Source organism: Mercenaria mercenaria, chromosome 14 (assembly GCF_021730395.1).
Source record: "Mercenaria mercenaria strain notata chromosome 14, MADL_Memer_1, whole genome shotgun sequence".
Taxonomy (NCBI): Eukaryota; Metazoa; Mollusca; class Bivalvia; order Venerida; family Veneridae; genus Mercenaria; species Mercenaria mercenaria.
The window spans coordinates 40070132-40091045 of NC_069374.1; the positions used below are offsets into that span (position 1 = coordinate 40070132).

At 38.1% G+C, this 20914-nt stretch overlaps 1 protein-coding gene across 5 annotated transcripts in view; it reads right to left on the reverse strand.

Annotated features, from left to right (window-relative positions):
• LOC123527412 (uncharacterized) overlaps positions 1–20914 on the reverse strand; it is a 104332-nt gene that overhangs the window by 54357 nt on the left and 29061 nt on the right. For all 5 annotated transcript variants that reach the window (XM_045306837.2, XM_045306838.2, XM_045306836.2 and 2 more), the window contains exon 2: positions 13032–13880. In XM_045306837.2, the coding sequence (XP_045162772.2) occupies positions 13032–13880 (849 nt within the window). The remainder of the gene's footprint in view (positions 1–13031; positions 13881–20914) is intronic.

Sequence of the window (20914 nt, forward strand, 5' to 3'; positions counted from 1 at the left end):
GCAGGGCCTCATTTCAACCCAGGCATAATTTGAACATTCTTCATAGAGGATCATTAAATGATGTTACATGCCAAATATCGAGACTCTACACCTTACAGTTTTGGACAAGATGATTTTTTTAAGTTTTTCCTCAACCCGAGTTACGAGTGGAATTCAATTCTTTGAACAATTTTGAAAGGGGCCACTCAAGGACCATTCCTGTGAAGTTTCATCAAAATAGAAAAGGTGGCTTAGGAGGAGATGTTGTTTACAGGGAAGTGTGGACGGACGGACAGACGCCGGCCGGCTGGACGGCGGACGGTGAGTGATCACAACAGCTCATCCTGAGCTTTTGGCTCAGGTGAGCTAAAAATAAGAGGGAATAATTCTGCAAAGACTGATAAGTGTTATGGTTCTTGTACAATGCACTTCCTCTTAATGTTGTCTTACATTGTGTTTCTGTTTAAAAGGGAAGGCAATGCTGTTCTCATGTTAATTCCATCTTCTAGGATTTCTTAAATCATTTAAAGGAGTGAAAGAATTTTCAAAATCGTGTTTAAAAATGAGACAGTTATGAGCATTTAAAAATTTGATCAAAATGGCAGCCATTTTGTTTCCATGGCAACAAAAAACAAGAGGGCCAAGATGGCCCTAGGTAGCTCACCTAAAAACACACCATAACAGTGTAAACATGTTTGACCTAGAGATTTCATGGAAAAAAATATTCTGACCAATTATCATTAAAATTGGAGCAAAAACCTTGAGTATAAACAAGTATTTTCTTTGATTTGACCTAGTGACCTAGTTTTTGATCCAAGATGATCCATATTCGACCTTAACCTAGATTTCATCAAGGCTATCATTCTGACCAAATTTCATGAAGATCAATTGAAAAATACAGCCTCTATCACATACACGAAGTTTTTCTTTGATTTGACCTAGTGACCTTGTTTTTGACTCTAGACAACCCATATTCGAACTTGACCTAGATTTCATCAAGGCAACCATTCTGACTAAATTTCATGAAAATCCGGTGTAAAATGCAGCCCCTATTGCATACATAAGGTTTTGCCTTGATTTGTTCTAGTGACCTAGTTTTAGAACCCAGATGACCTAGACATCATCAAGGCTATCATTCTGACAAAATTTCATGAAGATCAGTTGAAAAATACAGCCTCTATCACATACACGAGGTTTTTCTTTGATTTGACCTAGTGACCTACTTTTTGACCCCAAATAAAACATAATCAAACTCAACCTAGATTTGATCAAGGCAATCATTCTGACCAAATTTCATGAAGATCAAATGAAAAATACAGCCTCTATCACATACACAAGGTTTTCCTTTGATTTGACCTAGTGACCTACTTTTTGATCCAAGATGACCAATATTCAAACTTTACCTAGACTTCATCAAGACAATCATTCTGACTTAATTTCATGAAGATCAATTGAAAAATATAGCCTCTATTGCATACACAAAGTTTTTATTTGATTTGACCTAATGACCTACTTTTTGACCCATATTCAAACTTGACCTAGATTTCATCAATGCAACCATTCTGATCAAGATCAATTAAAAAATACAGCCCTATCGCATACACAAGGTTTTTCTTTGATTTGACCTAGTGACCTAATTTTTGACCCCAGATGACCCATATTCAAACTTGACCTAGATTTCATCTAGGCAATCATTCTTACCAAAATTCATGAAGATTAACTGAAAAATACAGCCTCTATCACATACACAAGGTTTTTCTTTGATTTGACCTAGTGACCTATTAAGAGTCAACTTCAGGGTGGACGGATAGCTCAGCAGTTTGCACACTGGCCTTCCAATCCTGAGGTCGGGGGTTTGATCCCCGGCAGCTACTCAGGAATTTTCAGAAACGCTTTTCAGTGTTTTCCACCCAACTAGAGGTGTACTGGTCAGGAACCAAGGCAATACTTGCATGTATCAGTGCTATACACTGGGCACGTTAAAGAACCAGGCTGTCTATTCGCAACGAGCTAGGCTAAGTTAGCCGGACAAGCCTGTATCTGATTTCTGATCTCTCTGTCATGGGGGCTTTGTCTCACTCTGTCCCTCTGGTCAGATCGCTCTGTGTCTGTACTAGTAGAGGATGAATTATGTGCCCTGTGTGGCTACATTTGAACCATGTAAAGTGCCTTTGAACGTGAAATTGATCATGAAAAGGGCACTTAATATAATTCTGGTATAATAATAATAATAACTAATTATGTGGACATTTGTACCAAAGCTATGGAGTAGACATGAACCAGACCCTGTAATACCATGTTAAACTTTGATGATCCCAAAGTTGCTCATGACACAATTTTGTCTCATTATGGAGAGCATGTCATGCAATTTCAAAATCCCTTGACTGGTTGTCTAGTTATGGAAAACCCTGTTGACCATTGACGTTCAAGTGTGACCTTGATCTTTCAGCTACCCTCAAGATTTGCCCAGTACACTGTCATCTTGTTATGGGGAACATATGTGCCATGTAATATTACAATCCCTTGATGGATGGCACAGTTGTGGATAGGAAGACATAGGGACACACTACTCTATGCCAAACTTGATGGAAATGAACATGTTGAAAAATTTGACCCAAGCTGTGGGCGAGTAGCTTTAAGACTGGTATGGGACTAAAACAGGAACTTAATTCAAAAATTCTATTCTTGATATTCATTTTAAACATATAAAATATCTAATAATTTCTATTTATTCCATAAACAGAAAAACTCTAAAGAACATACTGGAAAATTTTAGAACATTATTGAAGCTTAAAGATCCTTCTTAACACTATTGAATATTCCTGGCCCCGAAAATTGTCAATGACTTATGTGTGTTAATTTGCTTAAGAAAATTAATAACTTAAAGCAAATTAATGTACTTAGGTCAATTAGCAAACTTTTTTGGTGAAATTGGAGCCAGTTACAGTTTCTATTTATTCCATGCATAGATCTTTTAGTTAAACAAGAGCACCGCCTTGCGTGTGCAGATGCTCATCTGATTTTTTTGTCTCTGTGTAATAGAAATATTGTCCTACCCATGATTTTCTAAGTCTAAAAGGGGCCATAATTCTTGCAAAAAGCGATGTAGAGTTATGGTACTTGCTGTGCAGAGTCAGCATTTAATGGTGAATAACTGCCCAAGTTTTAAAGCAATAGATTTGACCGTTAAGGAGAAAAGTTGACCTAAACACAGAACTTAACCAAAAAATCTGATATTTTCTAAGTCCAAAAAGGCCAATAATTCTTGCTAAAAGCGTGATGGAGTTATGTTCTTGCTGTACATAGTCAGCTTTTGATGGTGAACAAGTGTTGCAAGTTTTAAAGCAATAGCTTTAATAGTGTAGGAAACATGAGGGCCATGATGGCCCTATATCGCTCATCTGAGTTTAATTGCTTGCTTGAACAAATTTCTTTGCTAAAGCTTCAAAAACAAAAAAAAACTAGGTGAGAAGGTCATGGTAAAGATTCTTCAAGATAAGTACTGAAATCTGTTAAAAAATTATACAAACCTCTTTGCTTTAGCTTAAAAAACAAGAAAGTAGGTCAGTAGGACAGGGCTAAGAAAATTAAAGATGAGTATTGAAATCTTTATCAAAAGTTATTGACATGGTCCAAATTTCTATGCTGTTATGATCGGTGTGCAAAACTGTATATGTCATCCAAATTTCAAGGCTGTATCTTAAAAAACAAGAAAGTAGGTCAGTAGGTCAAGGTCACAGTCAAGTGACCCCTAATTACTTGGGGTCATCAGGTAATTACAATTAAACAATCTAGGAAATATGATCAGATAATTTTTGAAGTATTTTTTCCTATATAACCCATATACAAGTGACCCCCGGGGTGGGGCCTCTTTTGACCCCAGGGGCATAATTTGAACAATCTTGTTAGAGAACCACTACATACCAAATATCAAAGGCTTAGGCCTTGAACTTTCAGACAAGAAGATTTAAAAAAAAATTTCCTATATAAGTCTTTGTAAAACTTGGGTCCCCCCTCGAGGGCAAGGGCAGGGCCTCTTTTCACCCCAGGGGCATAATTTGAACAATTATGGAAGACGACCATTAGGAAATGCAACATACCAAATATCAAGAGCCTAGACCTTGCAGTTTCAGGCAAGAAGATTTAAAGTTTTTTCCTATATAAGTCTATGTAAAACTTGGGACTCTTTTCACCTCAGGGGCATAATTTGAATAATCTTGGTAAGGGACCACTAGGCAATGCAACATACCAAATATCAAAAGCGTTTGAGTTTCAGACAAAAAGACTTTTTAAAGTTTTTTCCTATATAAGTCTATGTAAAACTTGGTACCCCCGGGGCGGGGCCTCTTCTCACCCCAGGGACATAATTTGAACAAATTTAGTAGAGGACCACAAGGCAATGCTACATACCAAATATCAAAGGCCTAGGTCTTGTGGTTTCAGACAAGAAGATTTTTAAAAAAAATTCCTATATAAGTCTATGAAAAACTTGGGACCCCCGGGGCAGGGCCTCTTTTCACCCCAGGGGCATAATTTGAACAATCTTCATAAAGGACCATTAGATGATGTCACATGCCAAATATCGAGGCTCTATGCCTTATGATTTTGGACAATAAGATTTTTTAAGTTTTTCTTTTCGGTTGCCATGGCAACCAGAGTTCTGTGTGGAATTCAATTCTTTGAACAATTTTGAAAGGGGGCCAGCGAAGGATCATTCCTGTGAAGTTTCATCAAATTTGAACTGGTGGTTTAGGAGGAGATATTGTTTAAAGGAAAGTGTGGATGGACGACGGATGCCGGACGATGGCTGGATGGACGCCGGATGGTGAGCGATCACGATAGCTCACCCTGAGCCTTTGACTCAGGTAAAGGCTCAGGTGAGCTAAAAAGCTGACCTAAACACAAAAATTAACCAAGAAATCTGATATTTTCTAAGTCCAAAAGGGGCCATAATTCTTGCAAAAAGCAATATGGAGTTATGTTTCTTGCTGTACAGAGTCAGCTTTTGATGGTGAACAAGTGCTGCAACTTTCAAAGCAATAGCTTTGACAGTTTAGGAGAAAAGTTGACCTAAACATAGAACTTAACCAAGAAATCTGATATTTTCTAAGTCCAAAAGGGGCTATAATTCTTGCAAAAAGCAGGATGGAGTTATGTTTCTTGCAGCACAGAGTCGGCTATTGATGTTGTACAAGTGTTGCAAGTTTTAAAGCAATAGCTTTGATAGTTTAGGAGAAAAGCTGACCTAAACATAAAACTTAACCAAGCACACAGACGCTGTCGCGGATCAAGTGATGACAATTTTCAAACAAGAGGGTCATGATGACCCTGGATCGCTCACCTGAGTAATGTGAGCTACATTGACATGTGTAAGAGATCAGGTAAGAAAGTCAAATGTAAGTAAGTATTGAAATCTTTTCCCAGTTGTGTGAACATGTTTCAAATGTCAAACTGATGCTAAAATATTAAAAAAGTAGGTCAGAAGGTCACATTTATGGTCACTGAAAGTCACTTTTAAGATCAGTGAGCAAAACTGTACATGTCACCCAAATTTCAAGGCTGCATCTTAAAAAACAGGAAAGTAGGTCAGTAGGTCAAGGTCACAGTTAGGTGACCCCTAATCACTTGGGGTCATCAGGTAATTATAATTAAACAGTCTAGGAAATATGATTTGATATTTTTTTTTAAGTATTTTTTCCTATATAACTTTGGGGCGGGGCCTCCTTTCACCCCAGGAGCATAATTTGAACAATCTTGTTAGAGGTCCACCACACAATGCTACATATCAAAGATCAAAGGCCTTGAACTTTTAGACAAAAAGATTTTTAAAAAAAATTCCTATATGTCTATGTAAAACTTTGGACTCCCAGGACAGGGCCTCTTTTCACCCCAGGAGCATAATTTGAACAATTTCTGTAGAGGACCACTAGGCTACCAAATATCAAAAGCCTAGGCCTTGCAGTTTCAGGCAAGAAGATTTTTAAAGATTTTTCCTATGGATATAAGTCTATGTAAAACTTGGGACCCCTGGGACGGGGCCTCTTTTCAACACAGGGTAATATAACTTGAACCATCTTGGTAGTGGACCACAAGGCAATGCTACATACCAAATATCAAAGGCCAAGGTCTTGCGGTTTCAGACAGAAATTTTTAAAGTTTTTTCCTATATAAGTCTATGTAAAACTTGGGACCCCCCAAGGTGGGGCCCCTTTTCAACCCAGGGGTACAATTTGAATAATTTTCATAGAGGACCATTAGATGATGTCACATGGAAAATATTAAGGTTCTACACCTTGCGGTTTTGGACAAGAAGATTTTTTAAGTTTTTCCTTTTGGTTGCCATGGCAACCAGAGTTCTGCATGGAATTCAATTCTTTGAACAGTTCTTAAAGGGGGCCACCCAAGGATCATTCCTGTGAAGTTTGGTGTAGTTCTGCCCAGTGGTTTTCAAGAAGAAGATTTTTTTAGAAAATGTTGACGGACACACGACAGACAACTGATGCCGCACGACGGACATTGAGCGGTCACAATAGCTCACCATGAGCCTTTGGCTCAGGTGAGCTAAAAATGAAAAATAAAGGACCATGATGGCTCTAGATCACTTGAGATTCAAAGCTTGCTTGAACAGTTTGGTAAACACACAAAGAAAATATCTGTGAAATTGTTTTGAGATAGGGCCAGTGTTTTCTGACAGGAAAATTTTTATTAAAATTTTCACTAAATAAATATGGGTAGGTTATGACTCTGTGTGTGTGTGTGTGTGTGTGCGTGCGCGTGCGCGTGCGCGTGTGCATGTGTGTGTGTGTGTTCGGGACGTAACTGTTGAAAAACTGCGGACAACTGCAAAATTTCCATGGAAAGTAGGTATTTTCCAAGGAAGAGTATGGAAAAAATACTTTTTATATAATATGTCACGAGCGTTTGTGAATATTTTTCATTCTGGAAATCACTCTGAACATCTTTCAAAATGTTCATGGAATGTTCACGGATACTGCATAAATGTAGCACTTAAAAACATTTCTGGCTGCTTTACTCTTGTCATTTTCTAAGAGATTTTAATCACATCAGGAGACAATTAACTCCAGACTGGGAATACCAGTTGTCTTCAGTTTTTCCACAGTTACTCTGGAATATATACAGCCAAGTTGGAAGAGGTTCACCAAAGGATCATAAATTTTCTGTGAAATTATTTTCAAATTGCACCAGCAGTTTCAGAAGAGAATTAAGATTTTCAAAGAGTTCCCACACATGTTTTTGTAGATTATTAATTTTGAAGGAATTATTTTTCTAAAGGATTACTTAAGGTACATTAACAGAAATCATTTGAATTCGGGCCAGCAGTTTCAGAGAAGAATATCTTCAAAGTTTTTCATATAGCACTACGGGGAAAACTTGCCCCGCCCTTTGGCTGCAATTTTTTTAATAACAAAATACAATGACCTGAAACAGTGTAGTAGATGGAAAATACATATAGGAAAAGTGACCACACACTCCCTGGCAGCCAATTTTTTTTTGACAAATTAGAATAATTTGAACATTTTGGTAGAGGGTTACACAAGGATCATTTGTGTGAAATTATCATAAAATCAGACCAGCAGTTTCATACAAGAAGATTTTTAAAGTTTCAACTGTATACATATAGGGAAAATTGACCGAGCCCCCTATGGCCAGACAGACGCCGGACAAATGATGGCCGGACAGACGCCAGACAAATGATGGCCGGACAGACGCCGGACAGTGAGTGATCATAATAGCTCAACCCAAGCACTTTGTGCTCACTGGTGAGCTAAAGATACAATCTCAATCAATTACCATCAGTAAGATACCAGCTTACATATAAAAACTTACCTAAAAAATTGCTCAGTAAAAAGAAAGGGCATAATTTTGTGAAAAAAAAGCAATAGTAATGGAATCTGTGCACTGCATATCAGATGAAGTGTGTGATGTTTCAATTAATTCCCACTATTTGTTACACATAAAAAAACTTATTAATAACCAAATTTGGTCGCGAACACCAGCAAATGGGTGAGAGCAAAATAGTCGAGGTAAAAACCTGAAAAGAGCAATTTAAGGCAATGCCCACCATGACCCCACATGATTCAGATATTAAGCAGTGCACTTCTACTCAAGTTATAAATACAAGAGGGCCATGATGGCCCTATATCGCTCACCTGTTATCATTGCACTTGAGGACAAGAAGGTCCTCAGAAAAAATATCTAAGTCCAAAGGACAGGAACAACAAAGCGAAGAAATTTAACCAAAAAGAAAAAAAATATTTTTACAAGGTATAGATATGTCAAAATACACCTACAAATTGGAGGTACCATCCATGTTGTACCACAGAAAAGTGGTCTCGGTTTTTCCCTACGGCCAATAATAAAAAAGTTACTAAAAATAAGCTATTTATAGTAACGTAAAAGGGAAGTTATTAAAAAAAAATATATATTGTAAGTGAACAAAAGAAGGATCTGCCAAATAAATCTGTTGACATAAATGAAATTTCAGATCAGTATCTTCATTAGTTATGGAGATATACCCATTTTAATTTGAAATAAAGGGAGGTAATTTGACATAAAATCAGTTCATAGTTATCTACCCTGATTGTCTCAGTCCAACTAGTAACAATAATGAAATTTCAAATAAGTCCTATAAATACTTACTGATATAAATCCATTTTGATTATAATCAGGGGAGGTAATCAGATATAAAACTAGAGATGCTTTTGAGAAAAGCGCTTGTCTCCTACAACTGCCCCTAAGTAAAATGTATGTTTCTTTAGATGGTTTAGACGAGTGGATCCAATTAAATGGTCTGGATGAGTGGATCCAATCAGTAATTCAAGGGCCATAAATCAAAAGTGCTTGGATGGATTTGGCTAGTTATTGAACTTGGCTAAGGTCTTATGGCCAAACACATTTTGTTCAAGTTTAGTGAAGATCAGATGAGAAATGTTGGATTTAGAGAGCGGACAAGAGTAAAAAGGCTGATTTTTCGGTAATTCAAGGGCCGTAATTCCAAAATGCCTAGACCGATTTGCCTAGTTATCAAACCTGGCCGAGGTCTCATGGTCAAACACGTTTTGTTCAAGTTTGGTGAAGATCGGATGAGAAATGTTCAACTTAGAGTGCGGACAAGAGTAAAACTGCCAATTTTTCGATAATTCAAGGGCCGTAACTCCAAAATGCCTGGACCGATTTGGCTAGTTATCGAACTTGGCTGAGGTCTCATGGTCAAACACATTTTGTTCAAGTTTGGTGAAGATCGGATGAGAAATGTTCGACTTAGAGTGCGGACAAGAGTAAAACTGCTAATTTTTCGATAATTCAAGGGCCGTAACTCCAAAATGCCTGGACCAATTTGGCTAGTTATCGAACTTGGCCGAGTCCTTATGGTCAAACACATTTTGTTCAAGTTTGGTGAAGATCGGATGAGTAATGTTTCAATTAGAGTGCGGACAAGAGTAAAAAGGCTGATTTTTGGTAATTCAAGGGCCATAACTCCAAGACGACCGATTTGGCTAGTTATCGAACTTGGATGAGCTCTTATGGTCAAACACATTTTGTTCAAGTTTGGTGAAAATTGGATGAGAAATGTTCGACTTAGAGTGCGGACAAGCTTTGTGACAGACAAACACACAGACACACGCACACACACAGACTTGAGTAAATCAGTATGTCTCCCACACCACTGTGTGGTGGGAGACATAATAACTCTGGAACCTACGATTGGATCTGATTTGTCATGGAATCCAAGATTTATTGTTGTTGAAGATATTTTGGAAGTTTGTATCAAACAAGTGAATGAAGTATTGCCATGCAATACAAAGTCCCCTACTGGAAGGCACCTAATTTTTTCTACTGCAGTATAACATAATGAACTGATATCTGTCAATGATGTATAAACAATATTGTACTACATATACAATATGTTATAACATTATAACAACACACTTGGATTAAAATGTGCATATATAAAAACCCACAGTTGTTTTCATATTGAATTTTTTTGGCTGATTATAAAAATGTTATCATGTAAGTTATCTATAGTAACAACAAAGGGAAATTAATCTTTAAAAAAAAAAAAAAAATAATAATAATATAAGTCCACAAGAAACTCTTTACCAGGTAGAGATAGGTCAAAATACACCTAAAAATTGGATGTAACATGCATGCTGTACCACAGAAAAGTGGTCTCGATTTTTCTCTACCGCCAGTAATAAAAAAGTTACAATAAAATCTATTTATAGTAACAACAAAGGGACGTAATTCTAAAAACAAGGGTGCCTCATGGTGGTGAACATTTGGTCCAAGTTACATCAAAATCCCTCCATGCATGAAGAAGAAATGTTCCGTACAAAGTCATTCTTGAATTTGACCTTTGACCTCTAAATATGACCTTGACCTTAGACCTAGGGACCTTGTTCTTGCGCATGACATGTTGTCTCATCCAGGGGAATATTTGTGCCAACTGATCTAAATCCTGCTTTGCATGACAAAGTTTTAGACCGGACAGGAAAAAAATCCTCTTGACCTTTGATCTCAAAGTGTGACCTTGACCTTTAAGCTAGGGTACTGGGTGTTGCGCATGACACGTCGTCTCATCATGGGAAACATTTGTGCCAAGTAATATTAAAATTCCCTTCATGGATGGCAGAGTTATGGACGGGACAGGAAAAAAACTCTGTTGACCTTTGACCCCCAATTGTGACCTTGACCTTTGAGCTAGGGGTCCGGGATTTGCGCATGACACGTCATCTCATCATGGGGAACACTTGTGCTAAGTGATATTAAAATCCCTTAATGAATGTCAGAGTTATGGACCGGACACGAAACAGACCCTGTTCATGCTATGTTAACATTTGACTGCTAAGTGTGACCTTGACCTTTGAGCTAGGGGTCTGAAAGTTGTGCATGACACATCGTCTTATTATGAGGTACATTTGTGCCAAGTAATATTAAAATCCCTTCATAGATGGGAGAGTTATGGACCGGACAGGAAAAAAGCCTTGTTGACCTTTGACCTCCAATTGTGACCTTGACCTTTAAGCTAGGGGTCCAGGTTTTGCGCATGACACGTCGTCTCCTCATGGGAAACATTTGTGCCAAGTAATATTAAAATCTCTTCATGGATGGGAGAGTTATGGACCGGACAGGAAAAAAGCCCTGTTGACCTTTGACCTCCAATTGTGACCTTGACCTTTGAGCTAGGGGTCCGGGATTTGCGCAAGACACATCATCTCATCATGGGGAACATTTGTGCCAAGTAATACTAAAATCCCTTCAAGGATGGGAGAGTTGTGGACCGGACAGGAAAAAAGCCCTGTTGACCTTTGACCTCCTATTGTGACCTTGACCTTTGAGCTAGGGGTCCGGGTTTTGCGCATGACACGTCGTCTCATCATGGGGAACATTTGTGCCAAGTAATATTAAAATCCCTTCATGGATGACAGAGTTATGGACTGGACACGAAATTGCGGACGGACGGAATGACGGAATGACGGAAAGACGGAATGACGGAATGACGGAAAAGAGCATTCCTATAGTCCCCAAAACTGGTTTTCAACCAGTAGGGGACTAATAAAACCATAAATGAAGTCTCCATATGGCTGCAAAAGCCAAAATAGCCAATTTTGGACCTTTAAGGGGCCATAACTCTGGAACCCATGAATGATTCTGGCCAGTTGAAGAAAGGAAGCAAGATCTTGTGGTGATACAAGTTGTGTGCAACTTTGGTTAAAATAAAATCATAAATGAAGCTGTTATTGTGCAGACAAGGTCAAAATAGCTAATTCTGGCCCTTTCAGGGGCCATAACTCTGGAACCCATTATGAGATCTGGCCGGTTCAAGAAAGGAACCGAGATCTTATGGTGACACAAGTTTTGTGCAAGTTTGATTAAATTCAAATCATAAATGAAGCTGCTATTGTGCAGACAAGGTCAAAATAGCTTATTCTGGCCCTTTCAGGGGCCATCACTCTGGAACCCATAATGGAATCTCGCCAGTTCAAGAAAGGAACCAAGATCTTATGGTGATACAAGTTGTGTGCAAGTTTGGTTAAAATAAAATCATAAATGAAGCTGCTATTGTGCAGACAAGGTCAAAATAGCTGATTCTGGCCTTTTCAGGGGCCATAACTCTGGAACCCATAATGGAATCTGGCCAGTTCAATAAAGGATCCAAGATCTTATGGTGATACAAGTTGTGTGCCAGTTTGGTAAAAATCAAATCATAAATAAAGCTGCTATTGTGCAGACAAGGTCAAAATAGCTAATTTTGGCCCTGTCAGGGGCCATAACTCTGGAACCCATAATGGGATCTGGCCAGTTCTAGAAAGGAACCGTGATCTTATGGTGATACAAGTTGTGTGCAAGTTTGGTTAAAATAAAATCATAAATGAAACCACTATCGTGCAGACAAGAAATTGTTGATGGACGCACGCACGGGCGGACTGACGACGGACAAAGGGTGATCACAAAAGCTCACCTTGTCACTATTTGACAGGTGAGCTAATAAAGCTCTCTCTAGAAAAATCTGAATGTCAAACTAAACACCCACTCCTGTACATCTCTCCATTTTGGTACAATTGCGATACCTTATTTGGTTTTGACTTTTCATCATACATGTATAAAAATAAATTCTGGATTCATTATTGGCCTATTAATAAGCTGAAAATTGTGTTGACCTTCATTCCTACTCACTGAAAGTGCCTTCCATAAAATGACAGATAAACAATTTTTTAAGGGAGCAAATAGAATGCCTGTTTGAAAAGTCCATGAAAAGTAATTTTCCTTGGATAAAGCATGCCTTACATAAAGACTGCTATTCTGTCTGAATGCTCTTGCCCATACAATATGTGCCATTTTTAAGTAATCTTACTGTACTGCTACAAGTTTCAGCAGAAAATTCCTTGTATCATTTCAGTCATTATATTTTACTATATGCTGTGCACCAGATCCTATCATACCAACATATTGAAAATTATTTACAGCATTGACAAATCATCTTTGAATAGTTGTGCAAGTTGTGAATTGTTGATATCTTAAGGAAGTACCTGGTGTGGGTGTGGCTGGGGGTGCACATGGAAATTCCATACCACTCTCTCTTATAGTACCGGACTGCTTCTCAGACAAAAATATCTTCTTCACTTTTTTTAGTTCTTCTGCCTGAGCAGACACCTTGTCAGCCGTATGATAAACTGCACCATAAATAGATGTCAAAACAGCTTCTTTTGAGACAGAGTCTGCTGAAAGCCCTTGGGTTGAATATAAATTCTTTTGCTGGTATTTTATTACAGATTTGTTTAGCTTGTGTGACAGCTGTAAGTTACATGAGACGGCATTCACAGATATTTCTTCACTGTTTTTGAATACAACTTCAGTGTCATCCTTCTCTTTACTAGGTTTATTTGCTACATCCAACTTTAAGCTTGATGCTGATTTCACTCTTTTATTTATATCTAGTTTATATATCATTACAGGCTGGTCTGCAGATTCTAAACAACTAGCAGAGTTAAGGTTATTTACAATTGGATTGCAAGTTAAATTACCATGTATATAGTGAGTTGAAGGCAGTGAACTTGAGTTAGTTTTAGCACTAGCTACACGAATAGGATATATATCGTGCATTTTTTTATTAGAAAAGGGTACATTATATACACGTTTTTGTGCCAAACCATTTCCTGGATCTTGCTGAGTGTTTGACAAAACAGAACCTTGTGAAACCTTACTGGGTGGCTCGCTTGATATACGGCTTGGTTTTTCATGCTGAGTATTAGTTAAAATCTGCCGGCTATGTACAGATGATGTTTTGTCATGTAAACCAGTTGCTGCAGTAAGCAGGCATCCATGTTTGCCTTTTTTATTTTTACCATTTGAGCAATTTCTTTTTCTTGATCTTCTGCCTACAAAAAACAGATGTAAAACATTAACTATAACACAGTTTTAAGCATTGATAAGTTACTACAGTTACGAGAGATGTGTTCTGTATTAATAGAAACAATTTTTATGAATTCAAACTTCAACGTTTGTAACTGTACAAAAAAACTACTAAAAATTACTGCTGAGAAAACTAGACTATTGCCCAATTGTCAACGCTGTACATTCTATACATCATGTGTTAAGGGAGCAGTATGGAATGTATTACAATCAGTATCAAACAATGTTTAGTAAAACAAGAGGACCAAATGAGGCTTACACTCGCCTGAGGAGGACTTTGACCTTTTGACCTTGTTTCTGACCAGGTTTGGTAAACATCCATCAAGCAGTGCATTAAAAGTTATTTAAAGGATTTTCGTTTTTTTTTGGGTGTTTTTTGCCGTCATGACCCCAAAATGTGAATCATTTTAATAGACTTAAGACTAAGAGTGGTCTAACAACGGGTCTTACAGATCATATTATGTGCCCCTACCTGCAGCCAGGCGAAAACATCTGAATAAAATTGAGAAAGGTCCATCGAGCGATGCTTCTGACTTTAAGATCTTTCTCAGGGAAAATGAGAAGTTGCATAAAGGTTTTCCCTTTTCTTTAGCACCCAAGCAGCCCCTAAAAATGGTTAATGGAATTCTTTGAATAACAAGAGCTGACTCTAAAACAAGTATGCTCCCAACCCCCATAATGGGTTGTCCCATGTTCAGTTCCACGATCACTATAACCTTGACCTACTAACTCCCAAAACATTATTTTGGGGTCATCTACTTCATTAGCCCAATCATGCTATCAAGTTTGAACTGGGTCAAGTGCTTCTCAAGTTATTGAGCGGAAACCGTTTTCAAGGTTCAGATCCCTGTAACCTTTGACTTATTGACCCGAAAATACAATAGGGGTAATCTACTTCATAAGCTTACTGGTAATCATTCTATCAAGTTTAAATTTTCTGTGTCAAGTGGTTCTCAAGTTACTCTGCATAAATAGTTTTCAACGTTCAGGGTCCTGTAATCTTGACCTTTGACCTATTGATCCCAAAAATAACAGGGGACATCTCCTTCATAAGTCAAGTCATGCTATCAGATTTATAGGTTCTAGAACAAGTGGTTCTCAAGTTATTGAGCAGAAACTGTTTCCAAAGTTCAGACGCCCATGACCTTGACCTTTGACTTACTGATCCCAATAACAACAGGAGTCATCTAATTTATAAACCCAATCATGCTTTAACAACAGGAGTCATCTAATTTATAAACCCAATCATGCTTTAACAACAGGAGTCATCTAATTTATAAACCCAATCATGCTTCAACAACAGAAGTCATCTAATTTATCAACCCAATCATGCTTTCAAGTTTGAAGGTTCTGGGTCGAGTGGTTTTCAAGTTACCATGTAGAAATAGTTTTCAAGGTTCAGGTCCCTGTGACTTTGACTTTTGAATTAAAGACCCCAAAACAATAGGGGTCATCTACTTCATAAGCCCAATCATGATATCAAGTTTGAAGATTCTGGGTTCTCCAGTTATTGAGCAGAAACTGTTTTCAATATTCAGGCCCTTGTGACCTTGACCTTCAATACTGACCCCCCCACCTCCAAAAAAAAATATATGGGGCATCTACTTCATAAGCCCAATCATTCTATCAAGCTTGGTTCTCGGTAAAGTGGTTCTCAAGTTATAAAGCGGAAACTGTTTCAAGGTCCAGGCCCCTTTGGCCTTGACCTTTGACTTACTAATCCAAAAAACAAGAGGGCCAAGATGGCCCTAGGTCGCTCACCTGAGAAACTCATCACAATATACCATAACAGTGTAAACATGTTTGACCTAGTGTTTTCATGGAAAAAATTATTCTGATCAATTATCATTAAAATTGGAACAAAAACAAGTAATTTCTTTGATTTGACCTAGTGACCTACTTTTTGATACCAGATGACCAATAATCAAACTTGACCTAGATTTTATCAAGGCAATCATTCTGACCAAATTTCATAAAGATCAATTGAAAAATACAGCCTCTATCGCATACACAAGGTTTTTCTTTGATTTGACCTAGTGACCTAGTTTTTGACCCTAGAGTTCGAAAATGGGTCATCTGGGGTCAAAAACTAGGTCACTAGGTCAAATCAAAGAAAAACCTTGTGTATGCGATAGAGGCTGTATTTTTAGCTCACCTGAGCACGAAGTGCTCAAAGGTGAGCTTTTGTGATCGTCCTGTGTCCGTCGTCCGTCTGTCCGTCGTCGTCAACAATCTGACTGTTAACACTAGAGGTCACAATTTTGGCCCAATCTTAATGAAACTTGGTCAGAATGTTACCCTCAATAAAATCTTGCACGAGTTCGATACTGGGTCATCTGGGGTCAAAAACTAGGTCACCAGGTCAAATCAAAGGAAAAGCTTGTTAACACTAGAGGTCACAATTTTGGCTCAATCTTAATGAAACTTGGTCAGAATGTTACTCTCAATTAAATCTTGGAGGAGTTCGATATTGGGTCATCTGGGGTCAAAAACTAGGTCACCAGGTCAAATCAAAGGAAAAGCTTGTTAACACTCTAGAGATCACATTTTTAACCCAATCTTATTAAAACTTGGTCAGAATGTTACTCTCAATTAAATCTTGGAAAAATTTGATATTGGGTCATCTGGGGTCAAAAACTACGTCACCAGGTCAAATGAAAGGAAAAGCTTGTTAACACTCTAGAGGGCACAATTCTGGCCCAATCTTACTGAAATTTAGTCAGAATGTTACCCTCAGTAAAATCTTGGACGAGTTTGATATTGGGTCATCTGGGGTCAAAAACTAGGTCACCAGGTCAAATCAAAGGAAAAGCCTCTTAACACTGTAGAGGCCACATTTATGACTGTATCTTCATGAATCTTGGTCAGAATGTTTATCTTGATGGTCTCAAGGTCCAGTTTGAATCTGTGTCATGTAGGATCAAAAACTAGGTCACCAGGTCAAATCAAAGGAAAAGCTGTCACTTAAAGTACATCCAGAATGTAAATACATTGGAAAGGAAGCCAATCCATATCTTCACAGATTGCCAAGCAGCACTAACATCAGTTTTTGGGTCAGACATACCAACATACAAAATTGCTCTCACACTTAATATAAGCGAATAGCTTCAAAAATTAAAGAGAGAGGTTATGAGCTCATTGCAAACTGGATTCCTGGACATATGGGTATCAAGGGAAATGAATTGACAGACAAAATGGCAAAAGAAGCAGCTGTAGAGACACAGGAGTTTAAGGAAGAAATTAGTGGATTAACTGACAAGAAAGAGGCAATCAACAGTATGAAAGAAAGAGCTAAAGAGCAATGGCAAAGACAGCATGATCTGGATTTAGATACAATCAGAACAAGTGAACTTTTTGAAAAAGTAGGAATAAGGGATTGTACTAATCTGATGTAGACAGACAGACCTTCACTGCTTTTAATAGGCTGATCAGACTGCAGGCTGAATGCACATTTGGCCAAATTTGACGAGAAGTTATCAGAAGAGTGTGACAACTGTAAATGCAAAGAAGATATTGATCACTACTTGTTCTCCTGTAAACGTTATGATGCACAAAGAGAGAATATAGAGAAGATAATTAAAAAAACACTCAGATCTGAAAGCAGCATAGGTGTAATAGATCAAAATTTATTGCTCGGGGACAGAGAAGTAAGCAAATGTGTGAAATCGGTAATAACAGCAGCAATCTTAGACTATATAAGGGACACGAGAAGATTCCAATAGGTTATTTATAATGATCCACACCACACCATTGTTTTTAGTGAACTGTAAAGTACAAGTGTTTTAAGTACAGAGGAGTACCGCATAATGACGGGCATTAGTTCATACAGCACAGGAAGTTAATAGGCAGCAGTAAAATGCCAACGACAAAACAACAACAATTATAGGCAAAACACTTTTAAACTCCATGTATGTCAATGTGTTTTCCGCTTACAGTGTAATACACTGTTAAATTTCTACCTCAGTCAAGTAAAGCTATGTGTGTATTGATCGGTTTATTTTTAATGTTTAAACGTTAATACATTTCAAATTTTGAATATGTATATGGAAGGTGTTACGGTAGGTTTAACAAGAGTGTAACGATGTATCGAAATTCATTGTACAGTATCACGATACATTAGTTTGGCGATACACGTATTGTATCATAGGCCTGTTTCACGATACAGCGAAAAGTAGACACATTGAATGAAAACTTTCAAACAATCAGTGTTAAAGATAGTAACTAAACAAGAGCTCGTCGAACACGAAATGCCCCCCTTGATGCATTCAGTAATTGCACAAGGAACAGAAATTATATGCTCACTGTAAACAAAAATTCTACCATTCTGGTTTAATCTGACCTTTTCATTTCAGTACACAAAACTATGCTTGTGGTTCAAATTTGAAGGCTGTAGCTTGAGAAATGTGAAAGTAGGTCACTAGATCAAAATCAAGGTCAAATTTTATTTTGGAACAAAAAACTATGCATTTGGTCCAAATTTGAAGCCTGTACCTTCAAAAATGTGACAGTAGGTCACTAGGTCAATAACAAGGTCAAAGTTTTTTTCAGTCCACAAACCTATACATGTGGTCCAAATTTGAAGGCTGTAGGTACAGAAATGTGAAAGTAGGTCACTAGGTCAAGATCAAGGTCAACTCATGTCAAGGTTCATCTTGTCACTCAAAACTATACATGTGGTCCAAATTTGAATGATGTAAGTTATGGACATGAAGATTCTAAGTTTTTCCCTATATAAGTCTATATGAACCATTTGACCTCTGAGGCAGGGCCATATTTGACCTCAGAGGGATAACTTGAACAAACTTTGTAGAGAACCACTAAATGATGCTACATTACAAAATACCAAAGCCACAGACTTTGTGGTTTGGACAAGAAGATTTTCAAAGTTTTTCCCTATATATGTAAACCATGTGACCCCCAGGGCGGAGCCATATTTGACCCTAAGGGAATAATTTGAATAATCTTAGTAGAGGACCACTAGATGATGTCATATACAAAATATCAAAGCCGTAGGCCCTGTGGTTTTGGACAAGAGGTTTTTCAAAGTTTTTTCCTATATAAGTCTATATAAACCATGTGACCCTAGGGGTGGGGCCATATTTGACCCCAGGGAAATAATCTGAACAATCTTGGTAGAGGACCACTAGATTTTGCTACAAACCAAATATCAAAGCCCTAGGCCCTATGGTTTTGGACAAGAAGATCAGAAACCATTTAACTGTTCCTAGCCAATGTGACCTTGACCTCTGACCTAATGACCTCAAAATCAATAGGGGTCATCTGCTGGTCATGGCCAACCTAACTATCAATTTTCTTGACACTAGGCCCAAGCGTTCTTGAGTTATTGCCTGGAAACCATTTTACTGTTCCTGGTCACTGTTACCTTGACCTTTGACATACTGACCTCAAAATCAATAGGGGTCACCTGCTGGTCATGACCAACCTCCCTATCAACTTTCGTGACCCTAGGCCGAAGCGTTCTTGAGTTATCATCCGGAAACCGTTTTACTGTTCAGGGTCACTGTGACCTTGACCTTTAACATACTGACCTCAAAATCAATAGGTGTCATCCGCTGGTCATTACCAACCTCCCTATCAACTTTCATGATCCTAGGCCAAAGTGTTCTTGAGTTATCATCCGGAAACCGTTTTACTATTCAGGGTCACTGTGACCTTGACCTTTGACATACAGATCTCAAAATCAATAGGGGTCATCTGCTGGTGATGACCAACCTCCCTATCAATTTTCATGACCCTAGGGCTAAGCGTTCTTCAGTTATCATCCGGAAACCGTTTTACTGTTCAGGGTCACTGTGACCTTGATCTTTAACATACTGACCTCAAAATCAATAGGGGTCATCCGCTGGTCATTACCAACCTCCATATCAACTTTCATGATCCTAGGCCCAAGTGTTCTTGAGTTATCGTCCGGAAACCGTTTTACTATTCAGGGTCACTGTGACCTTGACCTTTGACATACTGACCTCAAATTCAATAGGGGTCATCTGCTGGTGATGAACAACCTCCCTATCAACTTTCATGATCCTAGGCCCAAGCGTTCTTGAGTTAACATCCGGAAACTGATAGGTCTACATTCCGACCGACCGACAGACCGACCGACCGACCTACCGACCGACATTTGCAAAACAATATACCCCTCTTTTTTCAAAGGGGGGCATAACAAATGTCTCATTTGTAACAAATTCTTTAACTTTAAAGCAAAATTTCAAGTACAGTAGATTTCCACCTAACGGGCACGCCAAAACAACGGGCCACCAAAATTGCAGCCACGTTTTCAAAGTACAAAATAAATTTACTCTTTATTCATTATAAATATTGACCAGTACAGCAGGCACGTCGCTAATGCGGCATTGCGGCCACTTTTTGTGGAACAAATTGCTTATTTACTATGGACCCAGACATCCTTTGTTTATTTAACACATTGACCTTGTTTATTAAATGATCCCCTGCCTCGGGCAATTTACAACAAGGTACATCGATCAATACATGTGTATTTCAATCAGGTACACTTAATCGGTATCGCCTAGATGCTTGTTATACAAACATAAGAGCAAATTCAAACGTTTACAGATCCATGATGAAATGCTGAAATTATTTTGTCAATTTTGTTGTGAAAACATTAATTGTTGAGCAATTAGCAGCAGTTATCCTCATGTAAGTATCATTTTAACCTTTTTGATCTCAAAGAAGAAATTAATTGTATTGAATGATACGATAATTGTGTCAATTATGCAGGGGAATTTTGTTCTTTAATTTGGTTTGTAGGCCTAACTGACTTTCTTGAACATTAAATATATTTATTGACGGTCGTATGCCGTACCGAGATATGTTTGACTGACCACCGTGACAGTGGTCAGTCAAGTGTATACACGAAGTTTTCGTGCATTATGAATTTATAAAATGTTTTTCATTCGACGGTCTGAACAGGTAGATGTCGCACATAAACTTGTCTGTTCTGTCACTATGTCAAGCGAAAACG